The 19415-nt window shown below is 37.9% G+C and overlaps 1 protein-coding gene across 13 annotated transcripts in view; it reads left to right on the top strand.

Annotated features, from left to right (window-relative positions):
* The window catches only part of DOCK9 (dedicator of cytokinesis 9), a 214057-nt gene that overhangs the window by 175918 nt on the left and 18724 nt on the right, over nt 1-19415 (top strand). For all 13 annotated transcript variants that reach the window (XM_075199945.1, XM_075199942.1, XM_075199939.1 and 10 more), the window contains exons 39-45: nt 4445-4560; nt 5518-5655; nt 6260-6442; nt 8078-8191; nt 12219-12434; nt 18080-18137; nt 18635-18741. In XM_075199945.1, coding sequence (XP_075056046.1) covers nt 4445-4560; nt 5518-5655; nt 6260-6442; nt 8078-8191; nt 12219-12434; nt 18080-18137; nt 18635-18741 — 932 coding nt within the window. The remainder of the gene's footprint in view (nt 1-4444; nt 4561-5517; nt 5656-6259; nt 6443-8077; nt 8192-12218; nt 12435-18079; nt 18138-18634; nt 18742-19415) is intronic.

The raw sequence follows: 19415 nt of genomic DNA, 5'->3' as shown, positions 1-19415 counted from the left end.
GTTACAAAAGCTTTAAACAGCAGCTGGCTAATTCAGTATTTTATAAAGCAGAGTTTTCGTGAGAGCCTTGGATCATTCACTTTCCTGACATTATTGGAGGTAAACTTCCCAGGGATAAAGCCTTTTCTAGTTTCAAAGTATGTCCCCTTGTTCTAGAAATCCTTACTTATTAATTCTGCGCTCTTGAACTCTTAAAAGTGGCTATCATAAGTAGCCAGAGGGTAGATTGAACACTGTCTTTGTATGTATATGCATAGAGAGTCTGAGTCCCAATACTTACTGCTCTAGGATTACGTGTAAGGTTAAATACTGAACCCCTTCCTTAAGCACGATGGCAGGATGAGGAGACTAATTTAAAACAAATGTTTTAAAATGTCCATGGGGGTAAGTGGTATCAGCATTTTGAGCCCTGGATGATGCAAGAGTGAACTTATTTTTAATCCAGTAACATGCTTCATAAAGTGTGCATGGTTGCTTCCAATAGCTTTTAGCTTGCAAAGGGTAAGCTGTACAGTAGTTCCTTTTGATTGCTCTGTAGGTCTATTGAGAAATCTTGGTATTTCCCTATGTTAGGTGGACTACATGGCAGATCCCCAAGTGCAGGTGATCTGTAGGGAGACACTATATAGGCCCTTTCAACCACAAAGGTAGAGGAGACTGTCACCTACCACAGGAAGACTATGGGGTATATATAATAAGCAGCAGTTTGAAAGCACATTCTCTGTAATTTTCCATTAGTGTTTTTAAAACAATTTCGGCACATCGACGAGAATCAGAAGTTCATCGGAACTGTTGCTTAGTAAATATACCACACAAGTTAACCCGTGCATGATACTCATGCATTCTAGTCAAATCAAGCTACTTAAGGTGTTTAAAAAGATTCTTGCCAGGCCTCCTCAGGGGAAGAGCGTTACTTCCCGACGTAAGTGCCCTTTTTTTAACGTGGTTTTGTCCACATGTCACCAACTCATCATTCTTCTCCATCACCTCATCCTTCATCTCCACATCCTTAATCTCCATCGTCTTACTGTTCTAAAACCTCTCGATACACAACGTTTCTGCTAAACACCTTATCGCTGTGCTCAATCAGTCATACTGGAAGGGCAGTATTCATAACCTGCACTTTCACATCACTGCTTCTCCGTACTCGTGAAAATGCGACATACAATTGTCCATGACCAAACACAGGCTCTGGTAAATAAATACCCACACGGTCAAGAGTTTGAGCCCTCAACTGGTAAATTTAGCCTTTACTACCCCTCCCACGGGGGGAAGGGGGGATGATGGAAGTTAACTGACTTCACTATTATAAATTTTTTTTCAAATAATGTCAGTATACCAAATTTCAGGTCAATTGGATGAGCCCTTTCTGAGAAAATAGTTTTTTCCACACACACTAACACACGCCGCTAGGCTTATATATATTAGATAGTTTCTCCCAGGAAATGTTCTATTTTTAACCCTTACAGTTGTACTGACAGTCCTGCCAAACAATTTTGCTTTTCTGTAACCTATTCTGGTAATCATTGTGTCTGTACTTAAGAGACTTGTTGCTGTAACTGACATACATAAGATGATCGGAGAGCCACCTTGTCCTCCTTAAGGCAAATCATTTTTCTGTCTTTGTAAAGTGTCCACATGTGATCTACAGGTTTTGGTGCGTGGGTGAGACATCCACCTTTAGCCAATTTTATTTTGATGTGGGCTGTCATCATTGTCCATTCGCCAAAACGTCTCCATCATTTTTGTTTGCCTCTTAAGCAGTGCTATTAAATGTACCAGATGTGCGAGCTCATGGAATGCAGTATGATAAAATACTGTATGTACATGATAATGCCAAATGGCAGTTCATTCTCAACATGTCTGTCTACATGAGCTCCTTTAATTGGCTAACTTTAATAGCAAATAATTCAGATTTGATATATTTGTGTAAACAACGTACTCAACTAGTAAATTATATTGCACACTTCCTTATGATTTTGTAGCCTATCAAGCAGGTATCCTGTCAGGAAACAGGAGGCAGAGGAGGGTGCCAAGATTATTCACAATGCAATCCATTTCTTCCTAATAATTCTACATAATTCATAAGAATCACTTTGTCTTTAAACAAAGCATAGCTCCACACAGAATTAATGTTATCCCTTTTTTTCTCATGGGGCATTTTGTAGATGAAAGTTGTTCCTGCACATTTTTTTGTATTTATACACCCTGTTGTTTTTAGCAGTATAAATAAAAATTTGGTCATAGTATTTCATTTCTACTCTGCTGTCTGTATTGTTAGTGTGGCCTAGAACTGCCATGTACATCGCTTTGTGCATAGGAACCAAACAAATCATAAAATATAAACAATATCTAATAGGCATGCAAGATAACCAGATAGTGTATGAGAATTCACTCTTACCATCAAAGCTAGAAGGACTCCTAGTTTGATTGTAAATGTCTACAGTGTAGAAAATATGCAGGTGCAACATTACCAAATTCTAGGAAGGAAGGAAGATTTTGTTATTGTAGTAAGATACTTTTTGTTTGTTTACAGTTAATCTTAACATTTCCAGTATATGTTTCTACACATTAGTATAGAATATGTTAAGATTTACGTAAAATATAGCTTTGCTTCTAAAATTGACCCTTACAGTATAGGTATAATGTAAAATATAATCCAATCGATTTACTGCTTGACTTCAGCTTTATTTTATTTAAGAATTGTTGTTGCCAGGCAATTGCTCTTTACTGGAAAGGCTTTTAGGAAATGTGCATGGGGAGATGGAATATGAACTCTCTCAGTACAGTGTGTATTGAAAACATTTGTAACACTTGATGGGTTAATTTGTCAGGATTGTTATAATGCTTGCAATATTTTTAAATAAACCCTTCCCCCTTTTCTCTGTCTTGCTAAGCATGTTTTGTTTTCCAAGCTCTTATCATACTGAAAACATAATTATTTAACAAGTGTAAAGATAGTCACGGCGTTGAACTTGAGATAGCTATATATATATATATATATATATATATATATATATATATATATATATATATATATATATATATATATATATATTTTATTAAATGGAGTTCCATAATGTCTTTATACTAGTAGATACAGGTGTAGTATACGCTTCCATGCCATGCTGTGTATATCTTATTGTAGCTAGGTCACCAGTCACTGGCACTCTTATCATATCCTATGCGGATTGCTAGATTTAAATCCAAAAACTACAACTGTTTTTATCGCAGAGTATTTTCATGGCAAATGCTATATTATTCTCCAGTTTCTACAATGTATATGTGTTTGCTCTATTTGAAGCAGAGTAAATAATTTCTGCAGCTGTTTTTTTAAAATATTGATATTTGTTTTGTTTTTAAAATGCATATTCACCTGAAAAGCACATGGGATATAAGAAATAAGGTCTGATACTTAAAAGGAAACCTGAATTAATTTGGTCTGGAGAAACATGTTTGTGTTCTTAATGACAACTGAGTGCTAATTGATGGTTTATTTCATGGAGTTGAGTCAAATTAAAAGGGAATGTATTTTTACAGCCATCCTCAAAATACTAATAGTCACTTAATAGCAATGGTATAAAGACATGACTGGAAAGCACAGACTGAATCTAGTAGGAAAAAGCTATGTTTTAAAAAAAAAAAAAATGTTGCAGGAGGACACGTACAAGCCAGTAAATTTGTAGTCTATTTGAATGTTTGTAGTATTTTCTTAAAGAATTATTTTGCTGGCATATATATGTATTTGCTATATAAATAAAATAATGTACAATTTCAATATTTGTGGTCTCTTCTCTTAAAAAAAGATAAAATAAAAAGGCACCTGCCACTATAAAATAAATTCAGACAATGATTAAGAAAATGAAACCGTGTTCTTCGGGTTTGGTGTAATGCTTTTTAAAAGCATCATGGCACAATTTCTAACATCTTTCATTTATAATATATTGTATTGAAAGGCCTATAACACAGACAAAAATCCTTTGTTTTTTTTTTCCCTTTAAAACAGTTCTGGTCTTATAACAAGTTGGCTTGTGCAAATTTATGCTGCATTGTATTCTGAGCTGGCTTTCTTTTTTTATTTATTTTTTTTTTATTTTTTTTTTTAATGGCTGTAACCTTGGGGGCACAGCATGCTGCCATGATGTGTCTGCAAAATATAGACCTTTCTGAGGACATTTACACTGGACTGTCAAGACAGGAGATTACCTCCTTTTAGCCTCCTGTGTTACAGCCAAAACTCCCCTTCAGACATAAATTAATAAAATATTCACGATCATTTATTTGATCAGAGTAAATATGAGAAATCTTTAAAAATGTGTATTCCTCTATTAAACAAACCACACTCGCTAACAAAACTGCTGCTGTCATTGCAGGTTTGTTCAAAGACATACTGACTGTTTCATCTCTCGCCATCATTTTACCAGTTACTTTTACATTTCTCTAGGCTACGGTCATTCAGATGCCGATATCCTTCACCAGTCGTTACTTGAAGCGAACATAGCCACTGAAGTATGCCTTACAATCCTGGACACGTTGTCGTTGTTCACCATGGCTTTTAAGGTTTGTGGGGCTGGGTGGTAGGGGGGGGGTCCGGGCTTCACTCTTTTAGGGAGTGTCTAAGCTGTCCTTTAGTGCTTCATATAAATCCAAAATGTGGTGTTAAATCATTTCAGCCACTTGAATGTTGCTCAGGATACTTACTGTAAAACAAATTTTAATACGTGGAAATACAGTAGGACCTAAAATATGCATTATGATCCGGAATGGTGTCCTTACGTCTCACTAGACACGTCCAGCTATAATAAAAATGCACAAACGTTTTTTGGATCTACAATAGTTATTAGTTGTCTGAATAATGATTGTCTTTTGGCAGTGGTAATATATGCTAAGTATTCTATTGCTTACACAATATATATATATATATATATATATATATATATATATATATATATATATATATATATATATATTAGCCCAGTTATCCACTAATTTTGGTCCGCTTACATATTTGAAACAAGTTGAGGTCAGCATGTGGTCAGTCCACTCCCCATCCTTCCTTCCTATTATGGCTAGTGCACCTGTACGTTAAATTGGCATTCACACATAGGCAGCGTGACTGCTGATTTTCTGGAACATTAGTGCTAATAAGGCCTATGAATACAGGCAGTGTTCTGAGATCTTACCAGTGCTCATGTAACACAAGTTTAACATTCACACTGCCTGCAATGTGCAGGCAACTAGAGTGTGTAAATGCAGCTTTATTACACAGATGCATAAAGTGTGCTGCTACTCTGTTATATATCTCAACGAGACTTTTAGAAATGTACTATATTAAGACTGATGGCAAAAAGGTTCTATTTACTGTCCACTTTAGATTAAGATAGCAGATTGTATGACTGCCTTTAGGATTATCATTTAACAAAAAAATACAGTAGTAATCATATATAACAACTTCCTACCTTTTTGCTATGGAATGAACAAAAATGTTCTATTTTATGTTTTTGTTTGTTCCTCCAGAACCAACTAGTTGCTGATCACGGACACAATCCATTAATGAAGAAGGTGTTTGATGTGTATCTGTGCTTCCTTCAAAAAAACCAGTCAGAGACTGCGTTAAAAAATGTCTTCACTGCGCTAAGGTCTTTAATTTATAAGGTCAGCATCCCAACAGAGATGTTCTGTTACTGTTATACATGCCATTGTACTGTCGATTTTGTCTGTGATTAAATGCATCAGTTTTGCAGAGTTAAGATCATTAAATTATTTAGTAAACATACTTGGCCAGATTCATTGAGGAACATAAATGCTGATAAGTGCTATGTTTTACATAAAATTGCACTGCACAGGCTACGGTTTCATGGGCAGTAGGGGGAGGGACTGGGCGTATGCACATATTCAGTGTAAGAGCGTGCCAAGCTCCAACGCACGCAGCAGCGTCCGATTCAAGCTTTGGGCATCTCTAAGGTACTTGTTTTTCAGTCGTATAACTTGCACCAGCTACAGGTTAGGTGTCGATTGATAGTAATGACAGTCTCGTATACATACTAGAACATGTTTTCAATCAAGAGCAACTGTAAAAATGCGTTTTATGTAGTGTAGACGTTAATAGCATCCTGATAAAAGTATTTCATGGAGAGAAAAGAAAACGTTTTAGCTATAACAAATATGCTAAGTCGTTTTGTGAATTGCCACATATTGAATTTCTACAATTAATAGGAGACTTTCATTATAACTGTGATTTTATTTGTTTGCCTCTTAGTTCCCCTCAACATTTTATGAAGGTAGAGCGGATATGTGCGCTGCCTTGTGTTATGAAATTCTTAAGTGCTGTAATTCCAAACTAAGCTCCATCCGAACGGACTCCTCTCAGCTCCTGTACTTCCTAATGAGAAATAATTTTGACTACACTGGAAAGAAGTCTTTTGTCAGAACGCATTTACAGGTGACTACAGTGATTTATGTCGTATCTTGTTGTATAGTGTTTGAGTGTGATCATTTATTTATATAGCTCCAGCATATTCCTTAGCACTTTCCAATTTTGAACAAACACTGTAATAAAACATTACTGGGTAATACAGACAGAGAGGTAAGAGAGCCCTGTTTGCAGGCTTACAATTTAAGACAATGAGAGTTAGATACATGAGGGTAAGTGCTACATATTGCATATTGGTCGAGCTAGAGTGCAAAGGGAAAAAGTGCTTAGTGCCCTCTATGATCTAGTCACACAGCAATGTTGGTCAGAGGGTTGTTGTGTGTGAATTGTGTGAAGCCTGGTCATAGGGTAACCTAGGGAGGTTAAGAGGGTGGCTGAATTTTATAAACTTGTCTGAAGAGGTGGGTTTTCAGAGAAAGCTTGAAGGTTTGTAAACTAAAGAAAAGTGTTATTGTGTGTCTTATTGTGGCAGCAAGGGCATTCTACAAAGTGGGTGCAGCTCGAAACAAGTCCTGTAACCAGGATTGGGAGCAGTAAGCAGTGGAAGTAATGAGTGTTGGTGAGAGACGCAGATCTTGTGCAAAAGAGTGGTGTGTATGGGAATGGATTCTGTTTCCCAGATGATATCAGAGTATAGCTCTCCGTATTTGGAAAATGCAAAAAAAAAGTTTGATATTAATGTTGATGAGATTCCTGATAGTCCACTAAGCATTGGTACAATGCAATATCTTTAAATATAATTTTCCTCATGCTGTGCAAGAGGATTAGATTACAGCAGAAATGCAAATAGTACACATTAGAGGACGTCTTGTCACATCTACACCTGAGCATTGGCCTGTAGTCAAAAGCAATCTAGAATCCACACCCTCATATCTGTGCTTATTACAGTGGTATGATTAGCTTTCATATACAGTGGTATGATTGGCTTCCATTTACAGTATGAGCTGAGAAAAATGAGCCCTACAAACTAAAACATAGTGATATAAACAAAAGAGTTGAGACTTGACATGGCAGACCTTTGATTCAGTGTTTTTACCTGCTAAGTATTAGAAGGATGACATGAGCCAGTGATCACACAGAACTGACAGTCTGTCTGTAGCTGTGATTCTGTATTGCAACTCTGGCCCTCGTCATGCATTCAGTACTCAGTGAGTAAAACATTGCTGGCATGTATTTTCCAGAAGTCTGTTTTACTGAATAGGGGTTTCTTATTAACATTTGTAAAAGATGCTGTAGTTTGAGACTTTCACTGGCCATATTACGTTCATGTATACAAGACTTATGCAGCAACTCACCTATGGTATCTCATAATAATTCCCCCATCTTCTTCAAACATACTCTCTAAGCTCACCTATTCAGACTAGTATATCATACACATCACCACTGTTTGATTATCTTCACATGTGATTCAAGATTTCACGCATTACCCAGTGTTTCCCGGTGTATCTTGCAAATCCCTCTAAAATTGGATATAAGTTTTGGCTTCTTACATGCAGGATCCTAACCACTTAGTATTTGTTAAGAAAAAGTGGTTGTCATTGACAAAGACTCATGTCAAATGTCTTCAGTTCCTTAACCTTCCGCACAAACACTGAACTTGTGTTTTTGGCTCTTATTCATGGTTCTGTTGTCCATATTTTACAGGTGATAATATCGGTAAGCCAGCTAATTGCAGATGTGGTCGGAATAGGGGGCACAAGATTCCAGCAGTCTCTCTCAATTATCAATAACTGTGCAAACAGTGACCGGCTCATTAAGGTTGGTGAACAGTCAAAAAAACAAACAAAAACTGTGTGTGTATTATGTGTTGAGATATATAGAGATATATAGAGATATATAGAGATATATATATATATATATATATATATATATATATATATATATATATATATATATATATATATATATATATATATATATATATTTGCTTGCTCCCTCTTGTCATCTACCTTCACGTTCACTGCTTACTGTCTCAGTGTGATTGCTGTTAAGTATGTGTGTGATGCTGCATACTACTATGGCCATTAGTAGGGCTGCGCTAGTTTTGATTGACTGCACAGCTCTCTTCATACTTTGTGCAGATTGAGGATTTGCTGTCACTCCTGACATACTACTTTTGTAGTGCTAACTGTAACTGGGGGCCAGACAATCTGGATGGATCATTAGGTATTTTTTATTAGCCTGAATATGTTTGACCTTAACCTTACCTTTCAATCTCTTCATTAGTTGCTGAACATGAGCATTATTAGTTTGCCATGTAATGAACATAAAATACCAACTATGTACATTTCAACAGCTAATCTGTAGAGGGAGCTTTTTAGCTCTGTGCCAGGGTGTGATCCTTTGACCTAACTGTGCTAACATCTATTTACAACGATTAGAAATTACGTATTACTTTATCTCTGTCCATGGTAGCCTCTCCTATAAGAAAAAAATACATATATAATTATAGTAATTTTTTTTTTTTTTAACTGAAATAAAGTTTATTGAATTTTCTAAGATAATTGCAAAGGATACAAAAAAAAAAAAAAAAAAGAAATAGGGAAAGGGGTACATAGTGGGGACGAAACACAACAATATGTCATAAAACACCAGCAATCTAGACATGTATCACTTTGTAGTATTTAAATATAATTATAGTCAGTTGACAAGTAAAACTAAAGATTGGCACTCTAAACATAAGTCACTTTAACTTTACAATACGGAGACTAGTCCATTCCATCCTTGTACCTAGGCCCAAAAGCAAATATTTCTTAGATCAAGGCACGAGACACTGAGTCGGAGATATCCACCCTATGGGGGGACTGGGATGGGGCCCCACCTCCGTCTGTGACGTAATTATGCCAGCTACGCCATTTCACTAATGGGGAAGTAGCTGCCGTGGAATACGGAACTCCTAAGGTCTCCATCTCAAAGCTGAAGTTCACTTAAGATATCACCTTAGCCAAAGACGGGGGAAACAGTTGTTTCCAGGCCTGAGCTATAGCAGCTCTGGTTGCAATGAGCACTTGGCCCATCACATACCTGTCCCAGGAGGGAACGGAGGGGGGATAATGATGTAACAAAGCAAGCTCTGGGGAAGGAGTTGTAGGATATCTAAAAACCTTTACCAACAACTGGAAAACCTCTAACCACAGGGGTTGTAGGACTGGGCATGCCCAAAAAATATGGAATATATCCCCTCTCTCAGTGCAATTACGCCAACATGTCGGGGGTACTGAGGGCCAAATTTTGTGCAGTTTCTCAGGGGTCACGTACAATCTATTCAGAAGCTTCACCAACATTTCAGTATTATTAAGGCATTTAGACATTGTGAAAGAGTTTCGAAAAATACGTTCCCATTCCTCCTCCGTGAATACTACCTGAAGATCTACCTCCCATTGGAGTTGAATTTTTGATTTGGTGATAACGACTTGCGAAGTTAAAATATTATACCAGGTAGTTATGCTAGCTTTGTTGTTACTCTTTGTCAGGTTTACTTGATATATAGCCGGGGGGGGCACCTATGACTATACCTCTGAATGAGGGCTCTGACAGCCAGTGTCTAAGCTGAAGAAATTTATAAAAGTCGCTCTTCGGCAAATGATATTGTTCACTCAACTGAGAAAAGGAGGAAAGTGTACCTGAATTAAACAATTGGCCTAAAGTCAGAATCCCCCTAGATACCCATCCCGACAGGTTTAAGTCAGGAATCTGTTTTGATGCTGCTTGTATTGAGACATTTTCCGTGGGTCGAGCAAAACCCTCAGGGCCTTCACACAATCGGTCCCAGACTATCAAGGCGTCCCTGGTGAGAGCGGGCAGGTTATGGGCTTGCGGTCTCCACTCCCGAGGAGCCCAAACCAGATCAACTAAAGGGAAATCAGGATTACGAGCCTTTTCCAGGCCCACCCATGGCTTCCCACACCCTGGGAGGAACCAATCACGCATCTGAGAGAGTAAACAAGCATCATGGTATTTTCCCAGGTCGGGGAGGGCCAACCCCCCCCTGTGCTTTCCTCCTAACCATACGCTGCAAGGCCATCTGTGGCGGCCTAGCCTTCCACACATATGTCCTCATAACCTTGACTAGTTTATTTAACAGGCGCTGTGGGAGATGGAATGGGAGCATCCGGAACAAGTACATCATCTTTGGGAGGAGCATCATTTTGAATGCCGATATTCTCCCCAGCCAAGAGACCTCATAGCACATCCATGAAGTAGTTAAGGACTGGAGTTGGTCAAGTAATAAAGAGAAATTCTTATCTATCAAACTATCAAGATGTGGGGTAACCTGAATACCTAAGTACGAAATTTCTGTGGATTTCCATATATAGGGATATTTGTCTTTCAACTTCTGTAATCTCTCCTGCGGAATGTTAATAAGAAGAGCCTCAGTTTTGGAAGTATTCAATTTATACAGAGAGGCTGCGCTAAATTGGGCTAGAAGTGTATGGATGGCAGGTTAATTATAGTAATTTTAAGAAGGTATTTATATACGTGCATGACTTGGTTAACACAAATGCAGAATACACATTATTTAGGTTAAACTGCTTATGTTTGTCTTGTTATATAGTGTACAGTGAATGACTGGTACACACATTTAATTATTACATTTGGCATTAAATGGTATGTGAGGCTGTGTAAGTCTTAAAGTATAGGAGGCATCTCTTACTGAAATATTATGAAGCATTTTACTGCATACTGCCTGACTTAAAGGACTCGTTCATAATGCTGCTTTAAGGAGAAAAGATATTGGGTGTGCCATCATCCAGTGGCCCTCTAGTAACAGATAAGAAACGTGTGTGAAATTCTCAGAGACAATCAGAGAGAATTTCACATGGGCAGTAACACGTCCTGAAATTGGTGCAGAATAAATGTAATCATTTTTTGTTTGTTTTAGGTTTATTTATCATCGGTGTTAACTATAATTATGTATTGCTGCCTAATGCAGCGATAAACTTACAACGCTGCAATTCTCCAAACGCTGCTTGGGTTGTGATGGGTGTCGAATTCACTCCTCCTCTGTCCATTTCTTTCTTTCCAGCGCAGCGACAAAGGCCTAAATATGCTGTACTGGTGCTTCATTTTGTTTTTGCAAGGACTGTGGTACAGCTATTGAAGGCTGCTATAGTAAATATACAGCTCTGTGCAAATCAATAGAAAAATATATAAATAAATATTAAAATAAAAAAGAAATATTAATAAATAGCTGATCTTTACTGCAAGTACATATGCAGTAAGGAGCGCAGAAGCGTGCAGGCCGACTGGGTGGGAACTGCAAAGATCCCTCTACGCCGCACTCACCTCTACTATAAACTATTTATTTCTGCTGCAAACGCCAACTGAGGATATGAAGATAAACTTTTCGGAGTTTAAATTGATGAGGATGACAGTCCCCATAGAAAATGATGTAGACTGTGGTACAGACAGGTAATTCCTTTAACGGAGAAGGTATCTGTGACAAGCCATAAATAACAAGATTTCACTGATGATACATTTGTCTATATGTTAGCTAAATTCTGTATCTGGATAGAGATGTGAAATTCCACCAATACATTCTTCAAGTTCTGCTTTTGCTTTGCCAATGGGTAGTATGAATGGGCATTTTGTACAGTATCTAATCTATTTAGAGTGCTGTTCAGTTCAATCTGCTGTAGGGTATTAGTGCGGAATGGGGTGAGTTTTGAAAATTTCACCCGTGTCTCATCCTCATGTTTATATTATAAATTATTCTGTAACAAAGAAAGCAACATAAGCCTTTAGTTAAAAGAAAAACATAATGTTCGCATTTTCAATTTTACAGCATACAACTTTCTCATCTGATGTAAAAGATCTGACTAAAAGAATCCGGACTGTACTTATGGCCACTGCTCAAATGAAGGAGCATGAGAATGATCCTGAGATGCTGGTTGACCTGCAGTACAGCCTGGCTAAATCATACGCCAGTACCCCAGAGCTGCGGAAAACATGGCTGGACAGCATGGCCAGGATTCATGTGAAACATGGGGATTTGTCGGAGGTAGGAAGCATCTGGCTTTATTCTGTGTTTTACTGTGTAATGTTTGTTCTGTGTTATACTGTGTTTGTTTTTTCTTTTTGTAAGTCAAAGTCTATGGGTTGTTAATCAATGTGGAAGTTATATATATCCTTTTTAATATATGTGATTGGTATGTAGACCACTGCTTAAATATTCCTGCTCCAGGACATTGATAGTTTTCCTAAAGTGGACAACGTTCCCGACTGAAAAATTAGGATACATAAAGCCATGACCCAAATTATGCAAACCATACACAGATCTGCCCAAACAATGGTCCGATTCGCCCAAGCCACACCCATTAGGTAGTGTTGGTTGGTATTAAAAGCTTCATACGCAATGTTAAAAGTGAAAGGCTTAACTCTCTCCCATCTAAGTTTTGCTTATCTATCTGGGACTTTTGCAGGTCCAGATTTCAATTGTCCTCCCTTATTTCTCTCTTGGTACTGTTATGGAACAGGCCCTACTTTTCTCCTGGACATTCTTCCCCCCACTTTAAAAAGTGTATTCAAGCCAGGGTCGGGGTAGTCCATGACCTGACCATTTAATAATACCTGGGTCTCTAGCTCAGATATTCAAAAAAATATACATGCTTCTGAGCCCTGTTCTTTCAAAAATTTCCAGGTGCCTCACTTTCTCATGTCCCTTCCCCGGCTGATATCCTACAGGCTCTTACCTTTTTTGAACGGCTATGTTTGAAATCCCCGCTTTCACAGGCTATGAGCTCTTCCTTCTATAACTGGTTGATTGAGATTACCTTTGACTCCCAGGACTGCCATGAGCGAGATTGGGAAAGGGACTTAGGCCCTCCTCCTGATGAGTCATGCAGGGAGGTGGTTAGAGAAGGGATTGTCCCTAGCTCTATTTCCATGAAGAAACAGCCTACAAACTATACTGTGGGTGGTATTATATGCCAGACAAACTCTCCAATATGTTTACTACATCCACTCTGAGCTACTGGTGGAACTGTGGTCAGAGGGGTACACTTCTTCACACCTTGTGGACCTGTCCCTGCGTAGTCCCCTTCTGGGACATGTCCCTTTCTGTTCTTAATTTTGTATCTGAACGTCCATTATCCAAGGATCCCTGGATCTTCCTCCTCTCCTTCCCTATGCCTGAAGAGAGCGTTCCTTCTAATAAATTGTTCACTAACGTCTTCTCTGCTGCCAAATCCGTAATAGTCAACCATTGGAAGAAAACAACAAAAAAACAATATGGGTTGCGCTGTGGAAAACCTATACCACTTGTATTCAAATCAATATGACTGGAGTCTCTCCTAACAACCAGAAGAGAATCTCTAGAAACATAAATGATCTAAAAAGATACAATGTGTATTCACCAAAATAAATACTATCGTTGGAATTTATACAAAAAAAAAAAATACAAATCTAAAAACACCGCCAGCCAGCACTTAAACCATCATCATCATCATCATCATCATCATAATCATCATCATCTATTTATATAGCGCCACTAATTCCGCAGCGCTGTACAGAGAACTCATTCACATCAGTCCCTGCCCCATTGGAGCTTACAGTCTAAATTCCCTAATATAGACACACACTCTCACACAGACACAGAGGGAGACAGACAGAGAGGGCGAGACTAGGGTCAAATTTGATAGCAGCCAATTAACCTACTAGTATGTTTTTGGAGTGTGGGAGGAAACCGGAGTACCCGGAGGAAACCCACGCAAACACAGGGAGAACATACAAACTCCACACAGATAAGGCCATGATCGGGATTTGAACTCATGACCCCAGCGCTGTGAGGCAGAAGTGCTAACCACTGTGGCCATCAATTATTTTGTATGTAATATAATAAGAACCTTCAGTACTGAGGTAAAGAGTTAGATTAATTACAATAGCAATGCTTCTTTGTTCTGATATAAAGAGGCTTTTTCCCACAGTTCGAAAAGTGGGTATATCATGCTAATCTTGTTAAAAGTTCAGACATATATAACGCACTGTTTACCGGTGTCGTCTTCACCCCTCCAGAGGGAATTAATATGTCACAACACGAAAACTTCAAGCACAGACCTTCAACCATTGGAAGGACCCTGTTGCCCTCTACAGAAGTATGAAATTGTCTGGGCCCCCTGGTACCTTGAAGCCATAATTCCTTGCGTACCTCTGCCCCATCTGCTGCTTTGTCACTTTTCATTCCTATCGTAGTTAAGGTTACAAGCTGCCTCTGGATCCTTCCCACTGAGTACCATGCATCTTGAAAATAAGTGGAAAGCTGTGTTATCTTTGTTTCTTTCATGTGCAGTTCTAGTTATATACTTGTTTTCCTGTGCCTAAAATTTTATATGATTTGAGTTCATAAGTGCTATGTACATGTCCACTAGCCCCCTCTGTAACCACCCCCCTCGTTTCTACCCAACCTTCTCTACTGCCCCTCTTCCCCCTCGTTCAACTTTTTCTCTATAAATAAGGTAAAAGCTGAAGGAAACGATTTGTGTGTTTGTATTATATAATTTGTTCTATATACTTTCATCGGTTTCCTTTATAAATAGTGTTAAAATAAAAAAGAAGCTAATGGCGTGTTTTCTAGAGTGGCATATATACAAAAATGGTTCACCTCAATCGATGCTACAGTATACCACCATATAACAAACCAGAATTGAGAAACAAGTCCAGTGTCAATATTGATTCGATAATTCTTCCATATAGTTGTGTTCAATGAGGCTGGGTACACACTACAGAGTTTTTCAACCATTGTGTTATATACAAGGGGTTTTACGGACGACTGGAAAAAAAGAAAAATCCTGATCAGCATGCAGATTCATGTGTACACACTATACATGTTGTAAAAGATTTACCCTCAGCTCTGTGCTCTTCAACTCTCATAATCGTCGTCTGAAAAGATCTTGACTGTAAACTCTATTGAGATCCTAATCATGAATGCATACGCACTGCAGGATTGAAAGAATGTTGTTCCATAGCTGAACAAGACTTATATTTCAGCTGAACAATCAAAACAAACGATGGTTGGTTCTTTGGAACGACTATCGTTCAGTGTCTGTTACTAAAGCGATATCAGGCTGAACGGTTGTTTATCATGTGATTGGCCCAATATTGTCTGAAAACACTGTAGTGTATACCCAGCCTTAGAATCTCCCAGGCGTGAAAAGAATGCAAAAATATGTATATAGTGCAATATATATTCTTAAAAACCTTTAAAATAAAATCTATATGAATATTTTCTAATAAAACTTGAAAATATACAGTATTATTTTAAATTTATACATATGAGTAAATCCAAATAATTCCTAAATTATTTCATACACGTTTAAAACAAAATTCCATAAAACAGATGAAACTCCATTACATGATAAACATAACCATGATAATCCTCTCCAATAAACACTTTGCAAATCCCTACACTGGCTTCCTGTGTCCTCCAGAATCAAATTCAAATTACTCACCCTTACCTACAAAACCCTCAACAACACTATCCCTGCATATGTTTCAAATCTCATATCAAAATACGCTCCCTCCTGCCCTCTTAGGTCTACCTCTGACCTGCACCTTGTCTCGTCTCTGGTAACCACCTCTCACTCCCGCCTACAAGACTTCTCCTGTGCTGTTCCCCACTTATGGAATTCCCTACCACACTCAATCAGACTTTCCCACAGCCTTCAAATCTTTAAATGCTGTTTGAAAACCCATCTCTTTTTCTTTATCCCCGATAACACTATTCGCACTAATGCACCCTCACAACTGTCCCAATCTCCACTCTGAACCACATTTGCTTTTCTTGTTTCAGGTGTGCCCTCTTCCACTTAGAATGTAAGCTCTCTAATGAGCAGAGTCCTTCATTCCCTTTATTTTCATGTCTGTGTCTATTTTGTCTACTTTGTATGTCCCTGTTTTATGTATGTACTGTTTTTCCTACTGCACGGCTCTGCGGAGCACTGTGGCGCCTTACAAATCAAAGATAATAATAACCCCCTTTATGTCAAGGATACAGTTCTGAAATTGTACATGAGAGAATTGTAAATTGATCTTACTGTATCCAGGGTGGTCACATGATCGCCCTCCTCCAAAATATTCCGATACAGCTTAGCTCAAACTAAAAGGTAAACAAACCTGAAGTGGGATGCAATCACATGATCGGAATCCTCCAATGGGGGAACAGATTTCTCATAATTCCATTTTCAAGCTGGGTTGTAGTGGCGTTCACTTTACAACATACAATGCGGTCATGGGATCGCAATAAACCATTCAGGGGGCCCCATTCTCATTCTTACAATTATGATGGTATAATGATATAATTATAAAACTGTCAGTCCGGACTTGATATAAGTTAATAAATCCATGTGAGGGGAATTATATCCCCTTCACTTACTTATGAAACACAATTTTAATTAGGGATGTATATTCCAGGTAGAACCTTGATATGTGTTAAGTTATATATGAAATAATGGAGGCAGTCGTGACTGCCGTCCTCCATAAGATTCTGCTCTAAATCAGACCAAACTTGAGATGGAAAAACAGAACGTGAGGAGCAGTCACGTGATCACAGTCCTACATAATAAGGACAAAATGGGATGGATAAACAACACTGTTCTAACAAAAACTTTTTAATGTGATATTATGATCACAATCCAGGGGGGGTACAATTCCGGATCTCGCAAATATATATCTTAATTATAACTGAATTTGAAGATACTGCACAAAGAACTAGGAATCAAGAATATAAATAATATAATAAATCATACTACTCTAATATTGTCCTCATTGTAATATACATTTTACACAAAATGGTAGAAATCGGAAAAATATAAGGGCTATTGGATTTCCCTGGTCATGTGATCTAGGGTTAACATTTACCCACTATGAACTCTTTACTTAATGTACTAATAATAGAAGTTAAAGACAACTGATTTAATTTGTTTTCTAGAGTGCTTGTTAAACTAAACAACTTTATTGTATGAAAAGTTTGTCTGTTACACATTCCATCCTGGAACATAATGTAAAAAACTCTGTCACCAGAATCATATCAGAGGAGCACAAGAAGTGTTTCTTTTCTCGGGCAAGTTATGTCTTGCATGTTATAATGTAAGTTTAAAAAAAAAAAAGTACAAATAATTTTCAGGCTGAAAGGATAATTCTACACAAAACTGAAGTTTTAAATGGAATATTCTAGCTACCCAGGTAAGCAAACGGTCACGAAAAGTTACTTATATTTTGTGGTGGGTCCATCAACATCCTACACATGCCTTCCGCTACTCTGCTCTTCTCCCACCTGTGTTATGTTGTCAGCCGCAGCTCACTTGCTCCTGCTAGCAGTGTTATTTCAGTGAACAACACACTGCCTGTCTGGAATAAGACTGGGTCGGAAGGACAGTCCATTGATGTCTGTCATACTCCTGCAGATATGGACTTTTATCAGATTGGTAGCACGCTATCCACCATGAACATCAGAAGCAATCAAACAACCAGTGGACATATGGAAAGTGATGGGGACCAGACTGTTAGCCTAAGGATCTTTTTGGGAGCCTGTTAGTTTGATTATTCCACCCAAAAGTGCATTTCCAGTTTGGTGTTTGAATTATCCTTTAAGCACTTGCATTGTGAGCGTTCATCAGTGTGTAATATTTGATCTATTCCACTGTCTTGCAGGCAGCGATGTGCTATGTACATGTGGCTGCTCTGGTAGCAGAATACCTTATGAGGAAAGGTGAGTGCAGTATCTGCAGTATGTTCTGTTACGTTATATCACTGTTTATAGTTGTGGCATTCAGAGAACAGCTCTTCTGAGCGACCTTAATATATATGTAATAACTGAGACAGCTCTATGCTTTTCTGGCCTTGTGCTTACATTGATTTTTTCTATTTGTCTTCTAGTTACATTGTAATCAGTATTAGTGAGACACATCCAAATGTTCAGTTCATTAACCATAAGCAGGGAAGAATAAATATTTTTTGCTAAAATGCTCTTGAAAAACTTTAAGTGGCTTTTTTTTTTACTGAATTTTAGCAGCAGCAGTTGTCTTCATTTTGTCTAATTTTTTTGCAGTTTTATAGACCTCTAGTTGCACAATCATTTTGACTAAACACATTTTTGTTTTCCTTTTTTAATACATTGCAATCAGTACACAAGCCAACAATTAAATCAAAACTCTGAATCTGTCAGATCAGTGAATGGACAGTTTTTTTGTATTCTGATTTTCCCAGGAATGTTCAGACAGGGCTGCTCAACCTTCAGAGTGATCACTCCAAATATTGATGAAGAGGCTTCTATGATGGAAGATGTTGGAATGCAGGATGTTCATTTTAATGAGGTATAGTCGTATATGTTTTAGGCTAGCTCTATATAATTACCGCAACGACCTTACTTGAGATCTCTTAATAAGTTGTGAGTGTGACTGTTTAAGACACATTTACATCAACATGAGCATACATAGCATGTTTTGTCTGTGAAGTCCTTAAAACATAGATCAGGCAGAAACTAGAGGGGAAATAGGTGGTGAATTAAATGTGCTTGTAAAAAGATTAAGTGAGGATGAACTGTTTGGGATGAATGTATGATGTAGATATTGGTAATCTTCTCGATGGCAGAAGTTTATCCATTAAAGAAGAGAGGAGAAAGTTTCATAGAACACTCTAGGTTTGTACTAAGCAGCAATCTGGCATTGGTCTATATCAAAGACTGCTAAATAACTTACCTGAAATAATTGTAAATATAAACACTGTTAACTCTATGTAGCATGCTATCAACCCTATATCTATGATCAGTTGTCATCTCAGAACAGAGGAGCTTCTCTCTCCTGCATTACTCTGGGGGTACTTCCTAAGACCTTGCAAGTATATCTGAGAGACATGTTTTCTACAAACTGATCGCTCCTGACAGCATAGGGTGAGAATGGTTCCTTCTGCTTTGTATCCTGTCTATCAAGATGGAAATTGCCTGCATTTCTGGAGTAATGGGAACTACAGGGCTAATATGCTGTTCAAG

This window comes from Mixophyes fleayi, chromosome 2 (genome assembly GCF_038048845.1).
Source record: "Mixophyes fleayi isolate aMixFle1 chromosome 2, aMixFle1.hap1, whole genome shotgun sequence".
NCBI classification, from domain to species: Eukaryota; Metazoa; Chordata; class Amphibia; order Anura; family Limnodynastidae; genus Mixophyes; species Mixophyes fleayi.
This window is presented reverse-complemented; position numbering and strand designations above follow the sequence as displayed.